Source organism: Rousettus aegyptiacus, unplaced genomic scaffold (assembly GCF_014176215.1).
Source record: "Rousettus aegyptiacus isolate mRouAeg1 unplaced genomic scaffold, mRouAeg1.p scaffold_m13_p_10, whole genome shotgun sequence".
In the NCBI taxonomy this organism is placed as follows: Eukaryota; Metazoa; Chordata; class Mammalia; order Chiroptera; family Pteropodidae; genus Rousettus; species Rousettus aegyptiacus.
Window position 1 is genome coordinate 83,015,787 of NW_023416285.1, and position 17,644 is coordinate 83,033,430.

Here is a 17,644-nt window from a genome sequence, read left to right on the forward strand (position 1 = left end):
TGTTTTCCAAGTGAATATTCAATTATTTCAATGCTACTTATTGAATACCACCTTCTTTCCCCACTGCTGTAAAATCCTCACTTTAATTTCCTTCATATTAGATGGCTCTCTGTTCATCTGTTTGTCTCTACCTGTCCTGTTTTTATCTAATAGTTTGACATCGTGGAGGAAGAGTTCTACTTCAGTGTTCTTCAAAATTTGGGGGGTGGTGTATTTTGAAACAGTGTCTCTTTCTGATGAATTTTAGAATCAGTCTGTGAACTTCAAGTAAAGATAATCTTATTGAAATTTTTTCTTGGGCTTGAATATATCAAAAAATTTGGGGGAAAATTAATGTCTTTCTCAGCTAGTAACATGGCATATTTTTATTTATTCAATTCTATTTCACTTCCTTTATTAAATTTTATATTTCGTGCCATATAAGTCTTGGAAGTTTCTTGTTAAGTTTAATGTTATGTATTTCATATTTTTTGTTCCTATGCATGGAAATTTGTTTTTACACTTTAATTTGCATATTGTTTGTATATATTGTTTAAGTCGTCCTACACTATTTGTTAAATAATCATGTCGCCTATGAATAAAGAGAATTTTGCCTCCTTTCCAATAACTGTACCTGTTCTTTCTCTTGACTGGTTCCTCCATTCAAATGTTAAAGGGAGCAGTGAGAGAAAGCACCATAGTCCAGCTCCAATGAGAACATTTGAAATTTTACCACTAAGTGTGTTGTTTGTGATAGGTTTATTATATGTCTCATTTATAAGTAAGACACAACATTTCTAAAATAAAACGAATTATTCGTGGGTCAACTCTTATGTCCTCAATGTGGGACTGGCCTGAAGATGGCACGGATGGGAAAGTATCAGCTCTAAGATTAAGACTAAGTAGGAGCAGTCGCTGCCTTGGACCAAGCATTACCCATAATGCCTCTCCTGCATCCCCACAGAGAAAACGGAGTCTCCTAATGGGCTCTGGGAGAAAACCTAGATGCTCACCATGACTCTGCCAGTATGGGATTCAAGGTCAAGCCTTATTAGAAGGCTGCAACCTATAAATATGCCATTTAACGGCAACCTGGATTGGGCAGTGAAGGCAAAATGCTTCAGCTTACCCAAGGTATAGATGAGAGAGATATTCTAAAGTTTTTAAAGGGTAATTAAAAGATGGAAATGTCCCAGGCCTCTAAGAAAGGTCTTTGAAAAAACAAATGGTTGGAATGAAAGTTAAAATTACATTTCAGAGAAAAATTTACTATACGCTTGTAGATTTGAGGCAATAATCCTAAATCACTAAGTAGAAGTTAAATGATGTCTAAGACACACTGCTAAATTAGACAGGGAAATGCATATGGTATAACTTAAACGTTCAGAATGTAAGAACTAAAATCTAAATGAAGTTCTGTCAAGACTTCTAATGCCTCTGATTCTGGGTAAAAGAAGTTTTACTACAATGACTGTAGAACAAGAGAGTAAATTCAGGGGGGGGAGGGCGGAAAGTCCTCAGGAATAGATATGTAAAGAAAAAAATTAATCTCTAGAAAAATGCTTAGGCTATCATTTTTTAAATGTGGCTTTAAAATAGGTGAAATTCTTTGCCTTCAAGAAAGAGCTATGGGAAACATGAAAGGATTTTTTGTAGTTCCGTCTGAATAGGATAGGTATGTGTATAAATATTTTAATAACATGATTCTCACAGCAAAAGAGAGTATATTTAAAATGCTACTTGGATTTCTTTAGTTTCACTTTCATGAAATGCCTTTTTGCTAACTTTTTTTTTTTTTTTTTCCTTCCCTTTCTGACCTTAGTCTTTCCTTTGGGTACGTAATAAATTCCAGAAGCTCGTAGAAGGAAATAACGCCTTTTCCAGGACTTCTTTCCATCTTCTTTCAAATTAAGAGCTCCTTCAAGCTCTGGCACGATGACGGATGTTCCGCAGAAACTTTCCTGAAATCGAGATTTCGATTATATAAACACATGAGAGAGAAAACACACATTTTGTTCATATTTAAACAAACTGTAGCTAAAAGCAACAACAACAACAACAACAACAAAATAGGGTGAATTAGCCTTTAAGGTAAATGTCATTTTTGTGTACAACCCTGATTGAATGTAAGTTTCCATTGCATGCTGTTCGCCAAAAACAGCGAAAATTTCTCGGTGCCTAAGTGTCCTGGCTCCCGAGTTAGACTTTAAGGCTTCTCGACCACTTAGTTGTGTGATCATGGGCAACTCACTAAATCTGTTTCTTCACTTGCAAAAATGAAATAATAATAGTCCCAATGTCATAAGGAAGGTTGTGAGTATGATTTTGGTATATTGTAAAATTAAGCGTTACATAGAGGCTATTACTGTTATTATAATGGTAAATAGCAAAGTTATTAGTTTTCCTATAAGCAAAAAAAATGTTATTACTATTTCACTGCTAGGAAATAGAAAAATTACAACATATAATTCTATTCATAAAATATGTGTAAGTTAATTTATTCTTGGGATGGTTTTTTTAAATTAATATGTCTGATTTATAGGTTATACTATGGTATCAGAAAAGAATAGCGCCAAAGTAACATTTTTTAGGTGTGGATTTTCAAATGTCAAGACTTGCATAGATTTACAGTTCTTGGTAAATTTCTTTTTAAAAGCAATGTGGTAAAATTGCATATTATTCCATCTTCCGGCTCAAATACTCAAACTTAGTTTTTGCTTTTTTTTTTCTCCTAACTCTCAACCTCCTTTCATTCAGTCTATAAAGACAGAATAACTTTTAACTTTGCATCCTTCAAGTAAATTTATATGTAGTGGAGGTGGCATACATTTTTTGTTTACATGTCCACCAGTTTCCTCCAAATTTAGCTAAGATCATCTAATCAGTAAACTCTTAAGTTTAATTAGATTTTTGCACCAAATTAGAAAGCAGGACAGTGCTGATTTTCATAGCATACCACGAACTATCGCTGTTCACATGCAGCTTTTAAAACACTGCTGAAGCCCTGTACCAAGAAACTCTTCAGGCAATTGTCTAAATTGAGGCATAACCAGTCTCTGACTTACAGACTGTTGGTAGATAAACATGGATTGAAAACAAATGGCTGTTGGGAAACTGTTCACTCTCCCTCCATGTCTGCCAGTCTCCATCACTGCTAGATACGCTCAGCATTTGAATCTCCCCGCTGCTGGGGATGTGATGTCTTATCTTCCTGACTCAACCAATAGTCTGTTCGGCAATGCAGAAAGAATGTCCCCATTCCCACTGTTGGGCCTTCTTGGAAATGCCCTCTGTGCTCTTGGCGCCAAGAACTGAAACTTGTAACGTGTTTTCAGGATCTGAGGCGTGGTGCAGGGCTGGGTGGGCCTGTGTGGGGACCTGGGCAGGACCTTGGAGAACGGGAACAGGCACTCTTCAGCATCAGTGAACTGTTGCAGGTGGGAATGGAGCCCAGGCATCACCGGGTCTTCTGCATTTTCAAGAGAAGCCCCAAATCTACTAACTCAAGAATTCAGGCCCACACATTGTCGGGGGCAAAAAAAAAAAAAAAAAAAAAAAACCTGTCTGGGATTCCGGCATGCCCATTGTGACCTGTGATCTAGTGTGCATCTGCATGATGTGCTCTACTTTTAGCACAGTTATTATGTGAAAACCCACTAACAGTTTTAAAAAATCAGTCATCAAAAGAACTTCCAGAACAGTGATCATCACAGACATCTGTATAGTAATTGACACACTGCTTCTGTTACCTCCCTGGATCTCTGTAATAATTCAAGTCAGGAAACCAAGGTTTTTGGACTTGCCCAATAACACATGAACCTCAGCAGGAAGAGCCAACCTTGTACCAGGTCACTAACTCCAAATCTCTCACTTCCTACCACACCTGGCTGCTGGAAGAGCATCTTAGAATTTGCCGAAAAGAAGATTTAGAAATTCTTACATCTGACTTCTGTGGAGCTCTTAAATAATGAAAGACATGAAATGTTAGGAAATGAGTTTTATGTGGATTCATAAATCTTTTAGTCAAAAATTACTAATCCAACTTCACGAAGAACAAAGTATATTGTCTAAAGACATACTTTTTAACAATTGTTAAAGAACCAGTTTAATTATCTAAATGGCTATAATTTAGTAATAATTTGATTTTAAAACCCCAAGTTAAAATTTCAGGGTGTCTCAGAATCTCCCATTGTTCTGAGAAGCAAATAATTTAAAAATAGATACAGTTAACATCCTTCTCTTTTCTTCTACTCCGCAAAATTAAACTTACCTCAAGTAAGCTTTCCTTGTTCTTAGCATTCATCTTCTCATTTGTTTCCTTGCTTTCTTTTTTGCCTTTGTTATCCAAGTAAAAATTCTAAACAAAATATTAAAAGATCGGATCAGTCAGTCTTCATCTCTACGCTAGCCACGGCAAGGAACTCATGGTTTTGCTGGAAAGAGAAGGTGTGTCTGTGGGAAATAAACTGAGAACCACAGCATATGCTCTCTGTCAACCAAGTGCTCATCAAAGGCCTCACTGAGTGCTGATGCTGGCATTGCTGGGCAGAAGTAAAACCTTTTTCTCCCCTAGCACACATTCAATGAGGAGACAAACTTAAGATAGAAAACACTAGCAAAGAATATACGATGTCATTTGATTGTTAAATTTCATGGTCTAGAACACGGTGGAAAATGATGGAAACTGGGAGATCTCAATGCATCGAGAAGAATCTGGGGCTGGAGTGAAAGAGGAGCCCATGTCCCATGTCTAAGAGTGGATCTACTCTGGCTGCTGATGCCTTGTAGGAACCCAAGGCAGCTATGGACTAGAGGTACTGGCTTATCAAGAGAAGCTTGACATCTGGATTTTTTAAATGTTGGTAATTAATTTTAATTTTTAAAAAATTGTGCGAGTCAATCACAACACAGAATGAGCTGCTTGGAAACTTCTAAGGACAGAAAGAAGTAGAAAAGGCATTTCTCAAAAGAGAGCCAGAAAAACAAAGGCAGGGAAGACCATGGTTTCAAAGCACTCATGAATGGGTCCATGATCTCTAAGTAGGATTTGTATTAATCTATATATCATACCTTGTCAATACTGAATATCATGAGGTAGCTAAAGCTACATGTTAAATTCATAAGTTTCCCCTCAAATCAGGGGATCCAAAGACTACATTTTATATCATTAGTACAACTGAAGTATCAATCTACAAAGTGATTATTATCAGAGACCAATGTCATAGTTAAAGTATTAAGGTCTTTTATGTGAAAACAGAAGGTTTTGTAAAATAATGTATGAAAAAATATATTAAAACTAGAACATACCTCTAAAGCACAGTGACTAAATTAAAGACTCTCCTGAACATAGACAATATTTAATTAATTAATTAAATTCTTATTATTTATGCCTACAGCACCTGGTTTTTCTTGGTGGTCTCCCATCCAAGTACTAACCAGGACCAACACTGCTTAGCTTCTGAGATCAGACATCGGGCTTGTTCAGGGTGGCATGGCCATAGACCATGGACTGTGGTTTCACTGGGGCACAAACCCAGGACCTTCTTTCTGTATGAAAAGCAGACGTGCTAACCACTATACTATGAAACCGCGTCCATAGACAATATTTAATTGTACAGCATAGGAGTATTTCTCCAAGCATGATCTCCAGACTACCTTGATGCTCAACTAAATGCATGGTCCTGGACTCCCAGCCTGCTGATCTGGGCCCTCCAGAGTGGCGCCTATTAATCTGCATTCCAACATGCTTCCCAGATGATTTTTATTCATACTGAAGTTTAAGAACAGAGCATACTGGACAGAAAGTTAGGAAGCAAACTGTAGGCAAAGAAAATTTGCAGAATTAGGATATCTCCTAGAAACAGAATGTATAAAAATGGTGATTTGCTAACTTAAATGGTGGAAATATGTATAATTCCTTCGATAGTTTTTATTGAAGTATCTTTTAATGTGTTTTCAAGGCTCCTAACATTTATTTGTTATTTGAAAAGACAGTGTACTGTGACTTAGTGTGATTGTCCTTTGGGTTCAGACACTATTTTAATTCTACATGTGTGGCTTGAAGACTATGACTAATCATAATAGATAATATATACCACCTGCCAGAACTCTATGCTAAGGCCTTACGGGTATGCTTTTCATTTCATTCTTCAAAGAACCCATCACATAGCATTCTAGGAGATATCTTAATTCTGCAAATTTTATTTTATAGATCAGGAAACAGAAAGATTAAGTAACGTGCTCAAGGCCAGAGAGTGCCAAAGCTCTGAGTTTTTCATAACTTTTCTCAGCGCTAAGTGCCATAGCAGAGAACCCAGCATGACAGTGTGGATATACTTAATGCTGCTAAACTGTACGGTTTAAAATGCTTAAAATGGTAAATTCTATGCTATGTATATTTTACTATAATCAAAATATGAGATGGCCGGGTCATGAGTGCAACTGCAGACCCTGAGTGCTTGAGAGTCCTAGAAATTTGAATCCTGCATGAGTTGCAAGAATGAATGGAGAACACAAGGAAGACTCTGTGGCACGTGCTTTTCATCATCATCTGGGAAAAGGAGAGCACGCGTCACCCTCTGCAGGGACAGACAAGGGACGGGCCTTTCTAAACTGCGAAGGGCCCTTTTATGAAGTTATCCTAAAGCATCAGCGTCTGCAGCTGTGTCTTTCTCTGAGACTTTTCTCTGAAACCCCTCTCCCTTTTTCAGCTTCTAAATAACTTCTCTTTCCTTCCAAGTGACAGTGCTACACTGTGAATTTTGTTTTAGGGAAAACTCAAAAAAACAAAATACATATGAACTGGCAACCAGGGAGGGCAGTCCTGAAAAAAGGCTGATTGTGGCTGGGCCGGGACTATGGTTCACTGTCATGTGGTCAGCTAACTCGATCTCGGCTGCTCTGCAGCCAGCAGCGGTACTCAAAAAGTTAATTCATCATCTGTTCCAAAAGGAAACTGTGGACGATCTGAGTTGAATAATAAGAGAACTTTAAAATGGGAAATGAGACTTTCAGTCACAGCTTGCTCCCTTTAGAAAGAGCTTCTGAAAATGCAAGATTTGGGGACAGCTGGATAGGAAAGAAATAGAGCAAATATGTTGCTTTTTAAAAATATCACCTTCTTGGAATAAAGAGTAAATCAAGCAAATAGTTATCAGTCTATAAATAAATATGTAACAGGTATTCACAAATATTTATTTATAAGAAGCTTTATATCACATTGAGAAGATAAGCAGACAGATAAATATACATGTATTTATAGATGGGGCCAGATACTGCATACATTCAAAATAAGCCAAGCTCTATAGGTTTTCCGAGAGGAAGAAGTCACTGTGGACCAAGATGGTCAAGGAAGGCTTTACACAGGAGGTCAAAGTTTGAACTAGACCTTGAAAGATGTTCAATATTCAGATAGGGAAAAGGGAAAAAGGAGAGCATTTGAGACAGGAGGAAAAGCATTTACAAAGGCCCAGAAATAGTTAAATATCGGGTATCTTTGTACCACCATGGATCAACCAGTCTGGCTAGAGGGAGGATTAATAAAGCACACCTGATGAAGACCAGACCACGGCTCCCAATTCTCCTCTTCCTCCCTGTGTCAGAATACACCCGATGCACATGGTCAGGTGACTGCGAAGTGCCTCCACTAGAATGGGCAGAGCTTATTTCCCTGCCCCACTTGTGACGTGCGTGGGCCAACAGAATGTGGGTAGAAGGGTCAGTGCATCAGTTCTGAGCAGAAGACCTGAGATGCTGTGTCGAGTTTCTACTCATTCTGCTGTACTCTCGCCATCAGCATGAGAATATGTGTCACAGGTGGCTATGAGAACAATAAAAGCCATGTAGAGCTACCTGAATTTGACTTACATTCTAGAGCCAAGGACAAGTGATCTGCAGACCCAGGGGAGACGAAATGTCTGTTGCCATAACCCACTGGGATTCTGAGGTTCTTTTTATGCATCAAACCCTACTACATATGTCCACACTGGCTGATGAGAGGATCTAGAGCATGAAACCAAGGGTAGGTTTTCCTTTAAAACAGAAGTCCACACTGGGAACCATAAATGTGATTACTGTATACTTTTCTTCCAGATAGGCTTGGTCCTGGGTGGTCAAAGAGGAACCTTGGTGGGAGAGGGAGGCTGGAAAGGAATGGAGGAACAATGCCATGAGGTTATTTTTTCCCACAGTGGCTGGCACCCTTCTACACCTGAGGGGAAGAATGAAATTGTGTTTCTCTCACAGCTCTTCACTCGAGCAGTCAACTGGTAAACCACAACTACCACCAAATTTCGGTTAAGAAACAGAACAAACAATGGAATGAAAATTGCCTAAAATATCAATGGCGATTACTGTTGAAGTATGGGATCATGGGTGATTTAAATATCCTCTCATATTTTTTAACTTTTTAAAAACAATAAATTAATATCAGCAAAAATAAATGAAATATAGTTTTAAAAAATACAAAAGATCAATGAAACCAAGAGCTGGTTCTTTGAAAAGATAAACAGAATTGATTAACCTTTAACTAGACTCATCAAGAAAAAAAAGAGAGGACCTAAATAAATAAATCAGAAAAGAAAGAGGAGGAGTGACAACTGAACCCTCAGAAACATAAAGGATTATAAGAAAATACCATGAGCAATTATATGCCAACAAATTGTACTATCTGGAAGAAATGGATAAGTTCCTAGTAACATACACTATTCCAAGACTAAATCAAGAAGAAACAGAAAATCTGGACAGATTGATTACTACTAATGAAGATGGATCAAAAACTCCCAACCAATAAAAGTCCTGGACTGGATGGCTTCACAGGTAAATTTTACTGAATGTTCAAAGAAAAATTAACACCTATCCTTCTCAAACTATTCCAAAAAATTTAAGAGGAGGGAAGCCTTCCAAGCTTATTTTACGAGGCCACCATTACCCTGATTCTGAAACCAGATGAAGACATTACCAAAAAAAAAAAAAAAATTATAGGCCAATATCCCCAATGAACATAGATGCAAAAATACTCAGCAAAATATTAGCAAATCAAATTCAGCAATACATTAAAAAGATCATACACCATAGTCAAGTGGGATTTACTTCTGGGATGTAAGGTTGGTTTAATATCCACATATCAATTAACATGATATCTCACATAAATAAAATGAAGGGTAAAAATCATACGATCTTGTCAATAGATGCAGAAAAAGCATTTGACAAAATCCAGCATCTATTTATGATAAAAACTTTCAGCAAAGTGGGAACAGAGGAAAACTACCTCAACATAATAAAGCCATATATGACAAACCTACAGCTAATGTCATACTCAATGGGAAAAAACTAAATATGTTTTCCTTGAGATCAGAAACAAGACAAGGAGCCCACTTTCACCACTTCTATTCAACATAGTATTGGAAGTCATAGCCACAGCAACCAGGCAAGGAAAATAAATAAAGGGCATCCAAATTGTAAAAGAAGTAAAATTGTCATTATTTGCAGGCGATATAATACTATATACAGAGAACCCTAAGGATTCCACCAAAAATCTATTAGGACAAATAAATAAATTTAGTAAAGTATCAGGACATAAAATTAATATACAGAAATCAGTTACATTTTTATGTACAAATAATGAACTGTCAAAAATTGAAATTAAGAAAACAATTCCATTTACAATTGCATAAAAAATACCTAGAAATAACTAACCCAGGAGGTAAAAGACCTGTACTCGGAAAATTATAAGACACTGAAGAAGATACAAATAAATGAAAGCATACACTGTCCTCATGGATAGGAAGAATTAACACTGTTAAAATGTCCATATTACCCAAAACAATCTATAGATTCAATGCAATCCTTAGCAAAATACCAATGGCATTTTTCACAGAACTAGAACAAATAATCCTAAAATTTTTATGGAACCACAAAGGTCCTCAAATAGCCACAGTAATCTTGAGAAAGAAGAACAAAGTTGACAATATCATGCTGATATCAAACTATACTACAAGGCTACAGTAATCAAAACAGAATGGTACTGGCATAAAAACAGACACAGATCAATGAAACAGAGCAGAGAGCCTAGAAATAAACCCATGCCTATATAGTCAATTAATCTATGACAAAGGAGGCGAGAATATACAATGGAGATAAAGGAGATGATGGTGTTGGGAAAACTGAACGGATACATGGGAAAAAAATGAAATATGACCGCCATTCAAGAATAAACTCAAAATTGAGTAATGACTTATATATAAAGAACCAAACCATAAAACTCTTATAAGGCAGTAAATTCTCTGACTTTGCTCTTAGTAATATTTTTTCCTGATATATTTCCTCAGGCGATGGAAAGAAAAGAAACAAATAAATGGGACTATATCAAATTTAAAAGTTTTTGTACAACAAGGGAAACAAGCAACAAAATGAAAAGACAGCCTACTGAATAGGAGAAGATATTCACTAATGATACATCTGATAAGGGGATAACATCCAAAATTTATAAAGAACTCATACAACTTAACACCAAAACAAACAAACAATCCAATTAGAAAGTGGGCAGAGGCCTGAATAGATGTTTCTCCAAAGAGGACATACAGAGGGCCAATAGACATAAAAAGATGCTCAATGTCAATAATCATCAGAGAAATGCAAATGAAAACCACAATGAGATATCTTCTCACACCTGTCAGAATGGCTATCATCAATAAATCAACAAACGACAAATGGCGGAGAAGATGTGGAGAAAAGGGAACCCTCGTGCACTGTCGGCAGGACTGCAAATTGGTACAGCCACTATGGAAAACAGTATGGAGGTTCCTTAAAAAAACTAAAAATAGAAGTACCTATGACCCAGCAATTCCATTTGGATCCAAAGAAATCTCAAACACGAATTTGAAAAGATATATGTATCCTTCCTTACATTCATTGTGGAGCTATTTACAATAGCCAAGATATGGAAGCATCCCGAAGTGCCCTTCCATACACAATTGGATGAAGATGGTACATATATATACAATGGAATATTACTTGGCTATAGAAAAAGATGAAATCTTACCATTTGCAATGACATGGATGGACCTAATGGGTATTATGCTAAGTGAAATAAGTCAGACAGAAATACAAATGTCATATGATTTCACTTACATGTGGCCTCTAATGAACGAAATAAATGAATGAACAAAGAAAACAGAAACAGACTCACAGATACAGAACGCAGAGCTGCCAGATGGGAGGGGCGTCAGGGAATTGGGTGAAAAAAGAGAAGGGATTAAGAAGCACAAATTGGTAGTTAAAAATAGTTATGAGAATATCAAGTATAGGATAGGGTATATAGTCAATAATATTGTAGTAACTATGTATGGTACCAGGCGGGTACTAGGCTCATGGGGGCGGGGGAATCAATTTGTAAATTATATAAATGTCTAATCGCTACACCGTACACCTGAAACTAATATAATATTAAATGTCAATTGTAATTGAAAAAAACGATAAATCGATATTATTTTTGAAGTCAGGAAAAAAAAAAGCTTTTATTAAAAAAATAAAAAGCAACCCAGTAAGCTAGCAACCTTAGGTTAATTGATTTTACCAATACCTTCTCTGAAAAATAGAGTCTCAAGCTCCTAGCGAGAAGGATGGGTAATGTGAACACTGACTGGTGTGTCTCTCCCTCTGCGGACACAGTCCTCAGCCCTTAGCAGTCTCTTTTGGTTCCAGGCAGCGTCACCAATCTTTGCACAGTAGGGCTACATGTCAGCATAACTGGGGAAAAAACCCCATTGGGTCATGGCTGACATCAATGTGAGCACCTGGCACGAATCTGGGGGGAGCAGACCACCTGTGACTGTGATTGGCCTGGAAGAGGAACCTTCCCAGCAACAACCAGACTGAGCACCTAGGCTGCATCTTGAATGAGGCTGCTTTTATGAGGATGGTGAGGTTCTGCTGCCCCAACCCACTTTCCCCAGAAGAGGCAGTACCGCTTGGGCAAGAGGGTTCCCGTTCTGACTCACGTAGCCACTCCCGTCCTCACTGTGAACCTAAAACAGCTCTAAAAAAGAAAATTTAAAGCAGCTTACTCATGTGCGTCTCCAGCGGATGCTGATGGTAATGGCATTGCCATGGAACGGTAGATTTCATTGGATGGCTTTTTTAAATGTTGAAATGTATCAGGCTGCACACTGCATTATTTGCGTTTACTTAAACTTTTGTTAAAAAACCAGGGATGTCAACATACAAATGCGTGAGGTGGTACATAGTTTTTTGGAGTTCTTTTAGGGGTTTACAAGCACAGAAGTTTGATGTCCATTCACAGACGCAGCCACCATTTGAAGTTGGCCATAAGGGGCTGTGTGGGAAGAAGTGAGTGAGCACAGGCAGGGGGTCTGCTGAGGGGGAGAGGAAGGACAGAGTGATACAGGGAGACAGAGGCCTGAGCGGGGGCTGGGACCAAGATGCTCCTGGCCGTGGTCCCCACAATGTTCTGTTTTTAGCACAAGCCCCTGAAAGGCCCAGTCATGCGTCCCATCCTTCACTCCTCTGTATCCTTTCAATAACCATGCCGAAAAAATTCTAGTTAGAGCAGTTTCTGTTGTCACGACTAAGCGGTCCCCAGTGACAGATGATGGCAGTATCTAGGCACTCAGATTTCAGCATTGCCTTCAAAGAACCACCAATCACCTAAGATCCCCACCAAGATTCGTAGTTAGGCTCACACGTCGTTCCTGCCTCTTGGAAGTGAAGCTAAAACAATGACTGTCCCAAAGAGCTGACAAGTCTCTTACATTGAACAGGGCACAATCACAACCAGAAGGGGAACGCACTGCTTTGTATTTCTTCATTTAAAAATGAGGTGATCTGTTATTACCTCCTAAAGTATAGACCAGTCATCTTGGTGGAATTCCTTTGTAATGAAGAATTTCTGGGTCCACAACTTTGCAGAATCTGGTTTCTCTCCATACGTATTTATTATAGATAACTTCATTATAGATGACTGCTGAATTTCAGGTGGGATCAAACAACTCAACTTTTACACATCACAATGTAGCAAGTGGTTTCAGGCTGGATTTGATCCCTTGAGGTGGGAAGTGCAGGGGTACCACCATTGTGCAAATGAAGAAGCTAAATTTAACCATCGGAAAGTATGCCAAGGCCACACAGTCAGCAGGTGACACTTGAGATCCTGATGAGTAACATCACTTTTCCAGTCATCAGTGGAAACGGGTGCCTTGTATTTATGCCTGCATAAGCACACCGCCGATGTCCCCAAATCTTCACTGACTCGTTTCCGATATTTGAGCTAAAAGCCTCTCTTTGCATTAATTTTACTGCCTTCCTCCCTAGACTTATCTCCGAGATAAATTATTTGTAGAAGACATTTTATTACATATTAAAGGTTCAGTATTGGGATTTTAAACATGAAATTTTGCATAGTTTTGTATAGTTGAGTAATTTTCCAGAAGAACTGATACTCTGGTCAGATAAACTCTCTCTCAGACAAGTTGAAAATGCTATTCTATCTTTTATATATATCATGGGTAGGCCAAGAACCGACTGACCTTGAAGTCATGAATGCAGATTCCAAGGAGAAAGACAGAATCTGAACTTTCAAGCCCTCTAGGGATCTGCATATTCAGACCTATGAGAATATCTGCCTTGTTTCCTAAGGGCGCAGAGATGTCATTTGCCATGCAGGACAATGCGACCGTTAGACAGCACGTTGTTCTCCAGGAATGGTGGCCTGGGCCAGGCCTTTGCATGTACTTCTGTACAGAGAGCGGACTAATAAATTTGGACTTCTTCTGATCTTGGCCTTCTGGGATCAGTTTCTTTTCATCGTGGGAAACTGAGGCAGTTTAGTAACTTCTGAGTCAACCAATTCCATTTGTGGCATTGTCCTGATAGCTTCTATTCATTTTATCTTGTCTGAGGACTTCTACAGTCACTAAGTCTACCAATTTCATTCTGGGTTTCCCACAGTCTGGGAAGGTTCTGAGTAGAAATTGCTCATACTTTACACATTGCCTAAGAGTTGAGTTTGTATTTCTTTGAAAGGAATATATTTGTGATATTTTATGAGATAATGAATGATGTGGTTAGCATACAGGTGACATTAAAAAAAATCTTCCACACTTTACATGGTTTAAGAATATACAAGTTATCTTACCTGGGGGTTTTTAAATACAGCATATTTTTCCTCTTTCTTCAAAAATATCAGTTTATTTTCTGTGTCTCTTGTCCAGTCTGATAAGACTTCAACAACGTTTTCGTGGTCTTCAAAAACCCTTTCTGATGAAACAAGAAAAAGCATTCTTTCAGACCCAACACATCAAGATTTCCAAGAGAGGGATAAGTTAGTACTGAGTTAAGCACAATGCCTCATACTTCTCATTGGTTTTTAGAAATTCCTAATTCTTACATGATGTCACACTGTAACATTCCTGTTATATTCATTCTTCAATGTCAGGTCTTCAACTTAGTTCCATAAAAAAAATAAAATAAATAAAAGGCAGATGAACCTACAATATAGTGATAATAGTAAGCTATCAGACTTTTTTCCATATTAGCATTTTTGACTATAGCTAGTTCCAGGTGGAGGTAAACATCCTATCTGTAAAGAGAACAATAAGGCAATAATTGTTTTAAACATCTTTGAATGAAATTGTGAGCTATGCAACATCATTCCTTAAACTCTAAAAACAATATATGAATAGTGAAACCAAACCTAAACATCAAGGAAGGCTTTTATTTTTCTGTTTGACTCAAAGAGTTGAAGAAAACTTAAAGAGGTTATTTCAGTATATAGGCCATTTCCTTCAGACAAAAAAATTTCACTGAAATCTTCCAAAACAGGCAATTCTACATACCACCAAGCTCTTCTAGGAGACAATCGTTCTGTGAGTGATATTAAGAATGAGAAATAACAGAGTATTTCTTTAATTGCTTTTTTCCTTTTTTTTTTTTCTCCAGCAATTTCTATCAATTGTCCTTTGCTCTTTGGGGCCGAGCCTCTTCAACTAGACAAAGCGTCAGACATGAGGCAAATAGGATGGAGAAATGAGAAACGGACAGTGATATGAGCCAGAGTTACAGTGTAGTTTAAAACAGCGAGCTCCAAAGGACGTTAGCTGACAGATACCCAGGCCTTCCCACAATCTGCTCCACTAATTAAGTGTGCACTAAGAAATATAATCCTGTCACTCTCTTTCCCTTAGAAACCACTCCAGAAGTGGCAATAAAAATGCTTACATTCTCTAAAGTCTGGCCACCTGTTATAATGTGAATCTCTCCCCCACAAAGAAATGAAGAGGCAAGAAGTGAATTTGACAGAAGGAAAGTAATGTATGGGAAGTCTTGATAGCTTTGAACCAAACTCTTCTAGTAACAAACCAAAACCCATAAAAAGCAAACCCACAGGTTTTTGAACTCCAGTCTATAGAATGGGACGGGACTTACCAATCTGTAGTTCTGGGTATGTTTCATAGAGACACCAGTCTACACTGCAGTCACAATGAGTTTTCTCAAAAAGGTTGTCTAGCACGTCTCGGGCCAATTGCCGTTCATCCACCATCAGTGACTTCGTGCTGTTATCATTCATGTGCACCTTGACAACCAGCTGAGGATAAACAGAGCAGCCACTAAGTTTCAGAAACCAAAGAAGGCCACCTAGATTAAGGTTTCAACATTATTGCTTCTGTGTTGCTATCGCTTCTGTGAATTTGAGTAAGAATATGCCCCATCAACTCACTCCACATGAACTCACTCACGAGCCGAGCACTTGTTTAAGGTGTTAGGAATATAGAGATTGGAGAATTCATTTCACAAAAATAGAAAAACATCCACTAAACAAAGTCCTTGCCCAGCCCACAGAGACAAGAGAGAAGGCAGACAAACAGAACCAAAGAAGTGCTGACTTCCTGTTTTCCTGACGACTTTCTGTTATTCAGGTTCATCCTGGAGCCCAGAAGCAGTTCTTGATTGAAAGCCAAGCTTGTATCTCTATAATAAATTCTTCTCTTTTGCTTAGATGGAATTGGGTCTCATTTCATGCAACACAAGAGTTCTAAGACCAGGTAAGACCAACTTGGTCAGTCTATAATTCTTTGAAGGTCAGGAGTACACAGAGACATGGCATCACTGAGGGGCCTTTTTGAGAGGAAGGTTGTGTCACAGTAGAACACATTTGCGATTAGTGGTGGATCTAGCAAAATGACCGTAGACTGAGAAACAAGCTATTAAGGAAGCATGAAGGCGATTGACTTTTTCACTCTATTTGTAAAAATTCTACTGCACAGAGTTCATGGTCAAATTGGTAGTTATCTCATTCCAAATCTGAAGGGTTTGAGGAAAGCGGCATTAACTCATCTTCAATAAGGACATAGGATTTCACTAGTTTTTCCCAGACAACGTTTCAAAGCTATTAAACCTCTGGTCTGCAAGACAGATCACAATTCCGATGCAATATAACAGAATTAATTCATGAAGCAAGGCAGCTAGGGTTTGGGTTTTCTTTGACATGTGTGTATTTCTAGCACATTTTAACTTACAGTACTTAGTTAGTTATGAGTGCTATAGGTTACACTGGTGCTATACATCTGCTCTTCAAAGGGAACAGTGGAAATGTGCCCACGAGGCCCTAAGTTATTACACACTGATCTTACCTAAATAAGAGGGGATTCGTCTAATTAGAGTCATTCAAGTTAGATCTATCTTTGAACAAAACGGGGGAAGAGATGCTGCCTTTCCCCTTCCAGACCATCACTGCCCCACCTCCAGCTTGTGGTGGCCCGAACTACTACACACAGAGCCAGCAGAGAGATCCTGGAAACAACATCGCCAATCAGAACCAACATCATCAACCAGAGCCACCTGATACTCTTGCTTAAATTTCTATTCTAACTTGAAAAGAGAAGTGTGAAACAATTAAGGAGAAGTTCTGCCTATTCTGTTTACCCAGAGTTGGTCCTGGTAACTCACAAATGAATCTTGACATTATTTAAATAGTGATCAGATGGACTGGAGACAGAGGTCATACAAGTGGTAACGGTTCTTCCTCCCCAAAAGTCTGGGTTAGGTTCTGAGCAGCTGGGAAACTGCCCCTCCTGTCCCATTTCCCCCTAATCTGATCTCGAAAACATTCTGTAGTTAACAGAGTGAAAGCTCAGTTCCTGTGGATGGTTATGCAGAGTTGCTGATAGCAACCAAGGGCATGTGTGGGTGGTGATAAAAATCTGGGTGAGCAGCAGGCAAGGACCACAAGTTCAAGCTTAATGTGCTTCTCTACCCAGTCAAAATGTAGAAACGGGGGCAGTAAACGTGCATTTCCTCCTCCTGGGACCATTGAAATTCAGACTTGTCTGAAAAATACTTTTTTCCCCTTGAAAACCTGTAGCCCAGAAACCTCTAGTTGGAGAGTTCTTATTTTTTCATATGTTTGTCTTTTGATGTATTTAAAATGATAGGCCCAAGCATCTTAGTGTCAATGATACACTCATCTGACCTGAGCAAAGAGACATGGAGGGCTGCATGGGAAAACAGAAATTTCTCACATAGAGGTCTTCCCTATGATTTATTTTCGGGGGAAGGTACACTCATTGCTGTCTGCTAAGAACCAGTACTATGAACTAGCTACATGCCCTAAGAAACTGCCAACGTTAGGACTTCATCTTCCCAATGGAAA

At 38.4% G+C, this 17,644-nt stretch overlaps 1 protein-coding gene across 1 annotated transcript in view; it reads right to left on the reverse strand.

Moving 5' to 3' along the window:
* LOC107503335 (amyloid beta precursor protein binding family B member 1 interacting protein) overlaps nucleotides 1–17,644 on the reverse strand; it is an 85,650-nt gene that overhangs the window by 20,008 nt on the left and 47,998 nt on the right. Inside the window, exons 6-9 of the mRNA XM_036228089.1 lie at nucleotides 15,421–15,580; nucleotides 14,132–14,253; nucleotides 4,250–4,336; nucleotides 1,797–1,940 (exon numbers count right to left, since the gene is read on the reverse strand). Of these exons, the coding sequence (XP_036083982.1) occupies nucleotides 1,797–1,940; nucleotides 4,250–4,336; nucleotides 14,132–14,253; nucleotides 15,421–15,580 (513 nt within the window). The remainder of the gene's footprint in view (nucleotides 1–1,796; nucleotides 1,941–4,249; nucleotides 4,337–14,131; nucleotides 14,254–15,420; nucleotides 15,581–17,644) is intronic.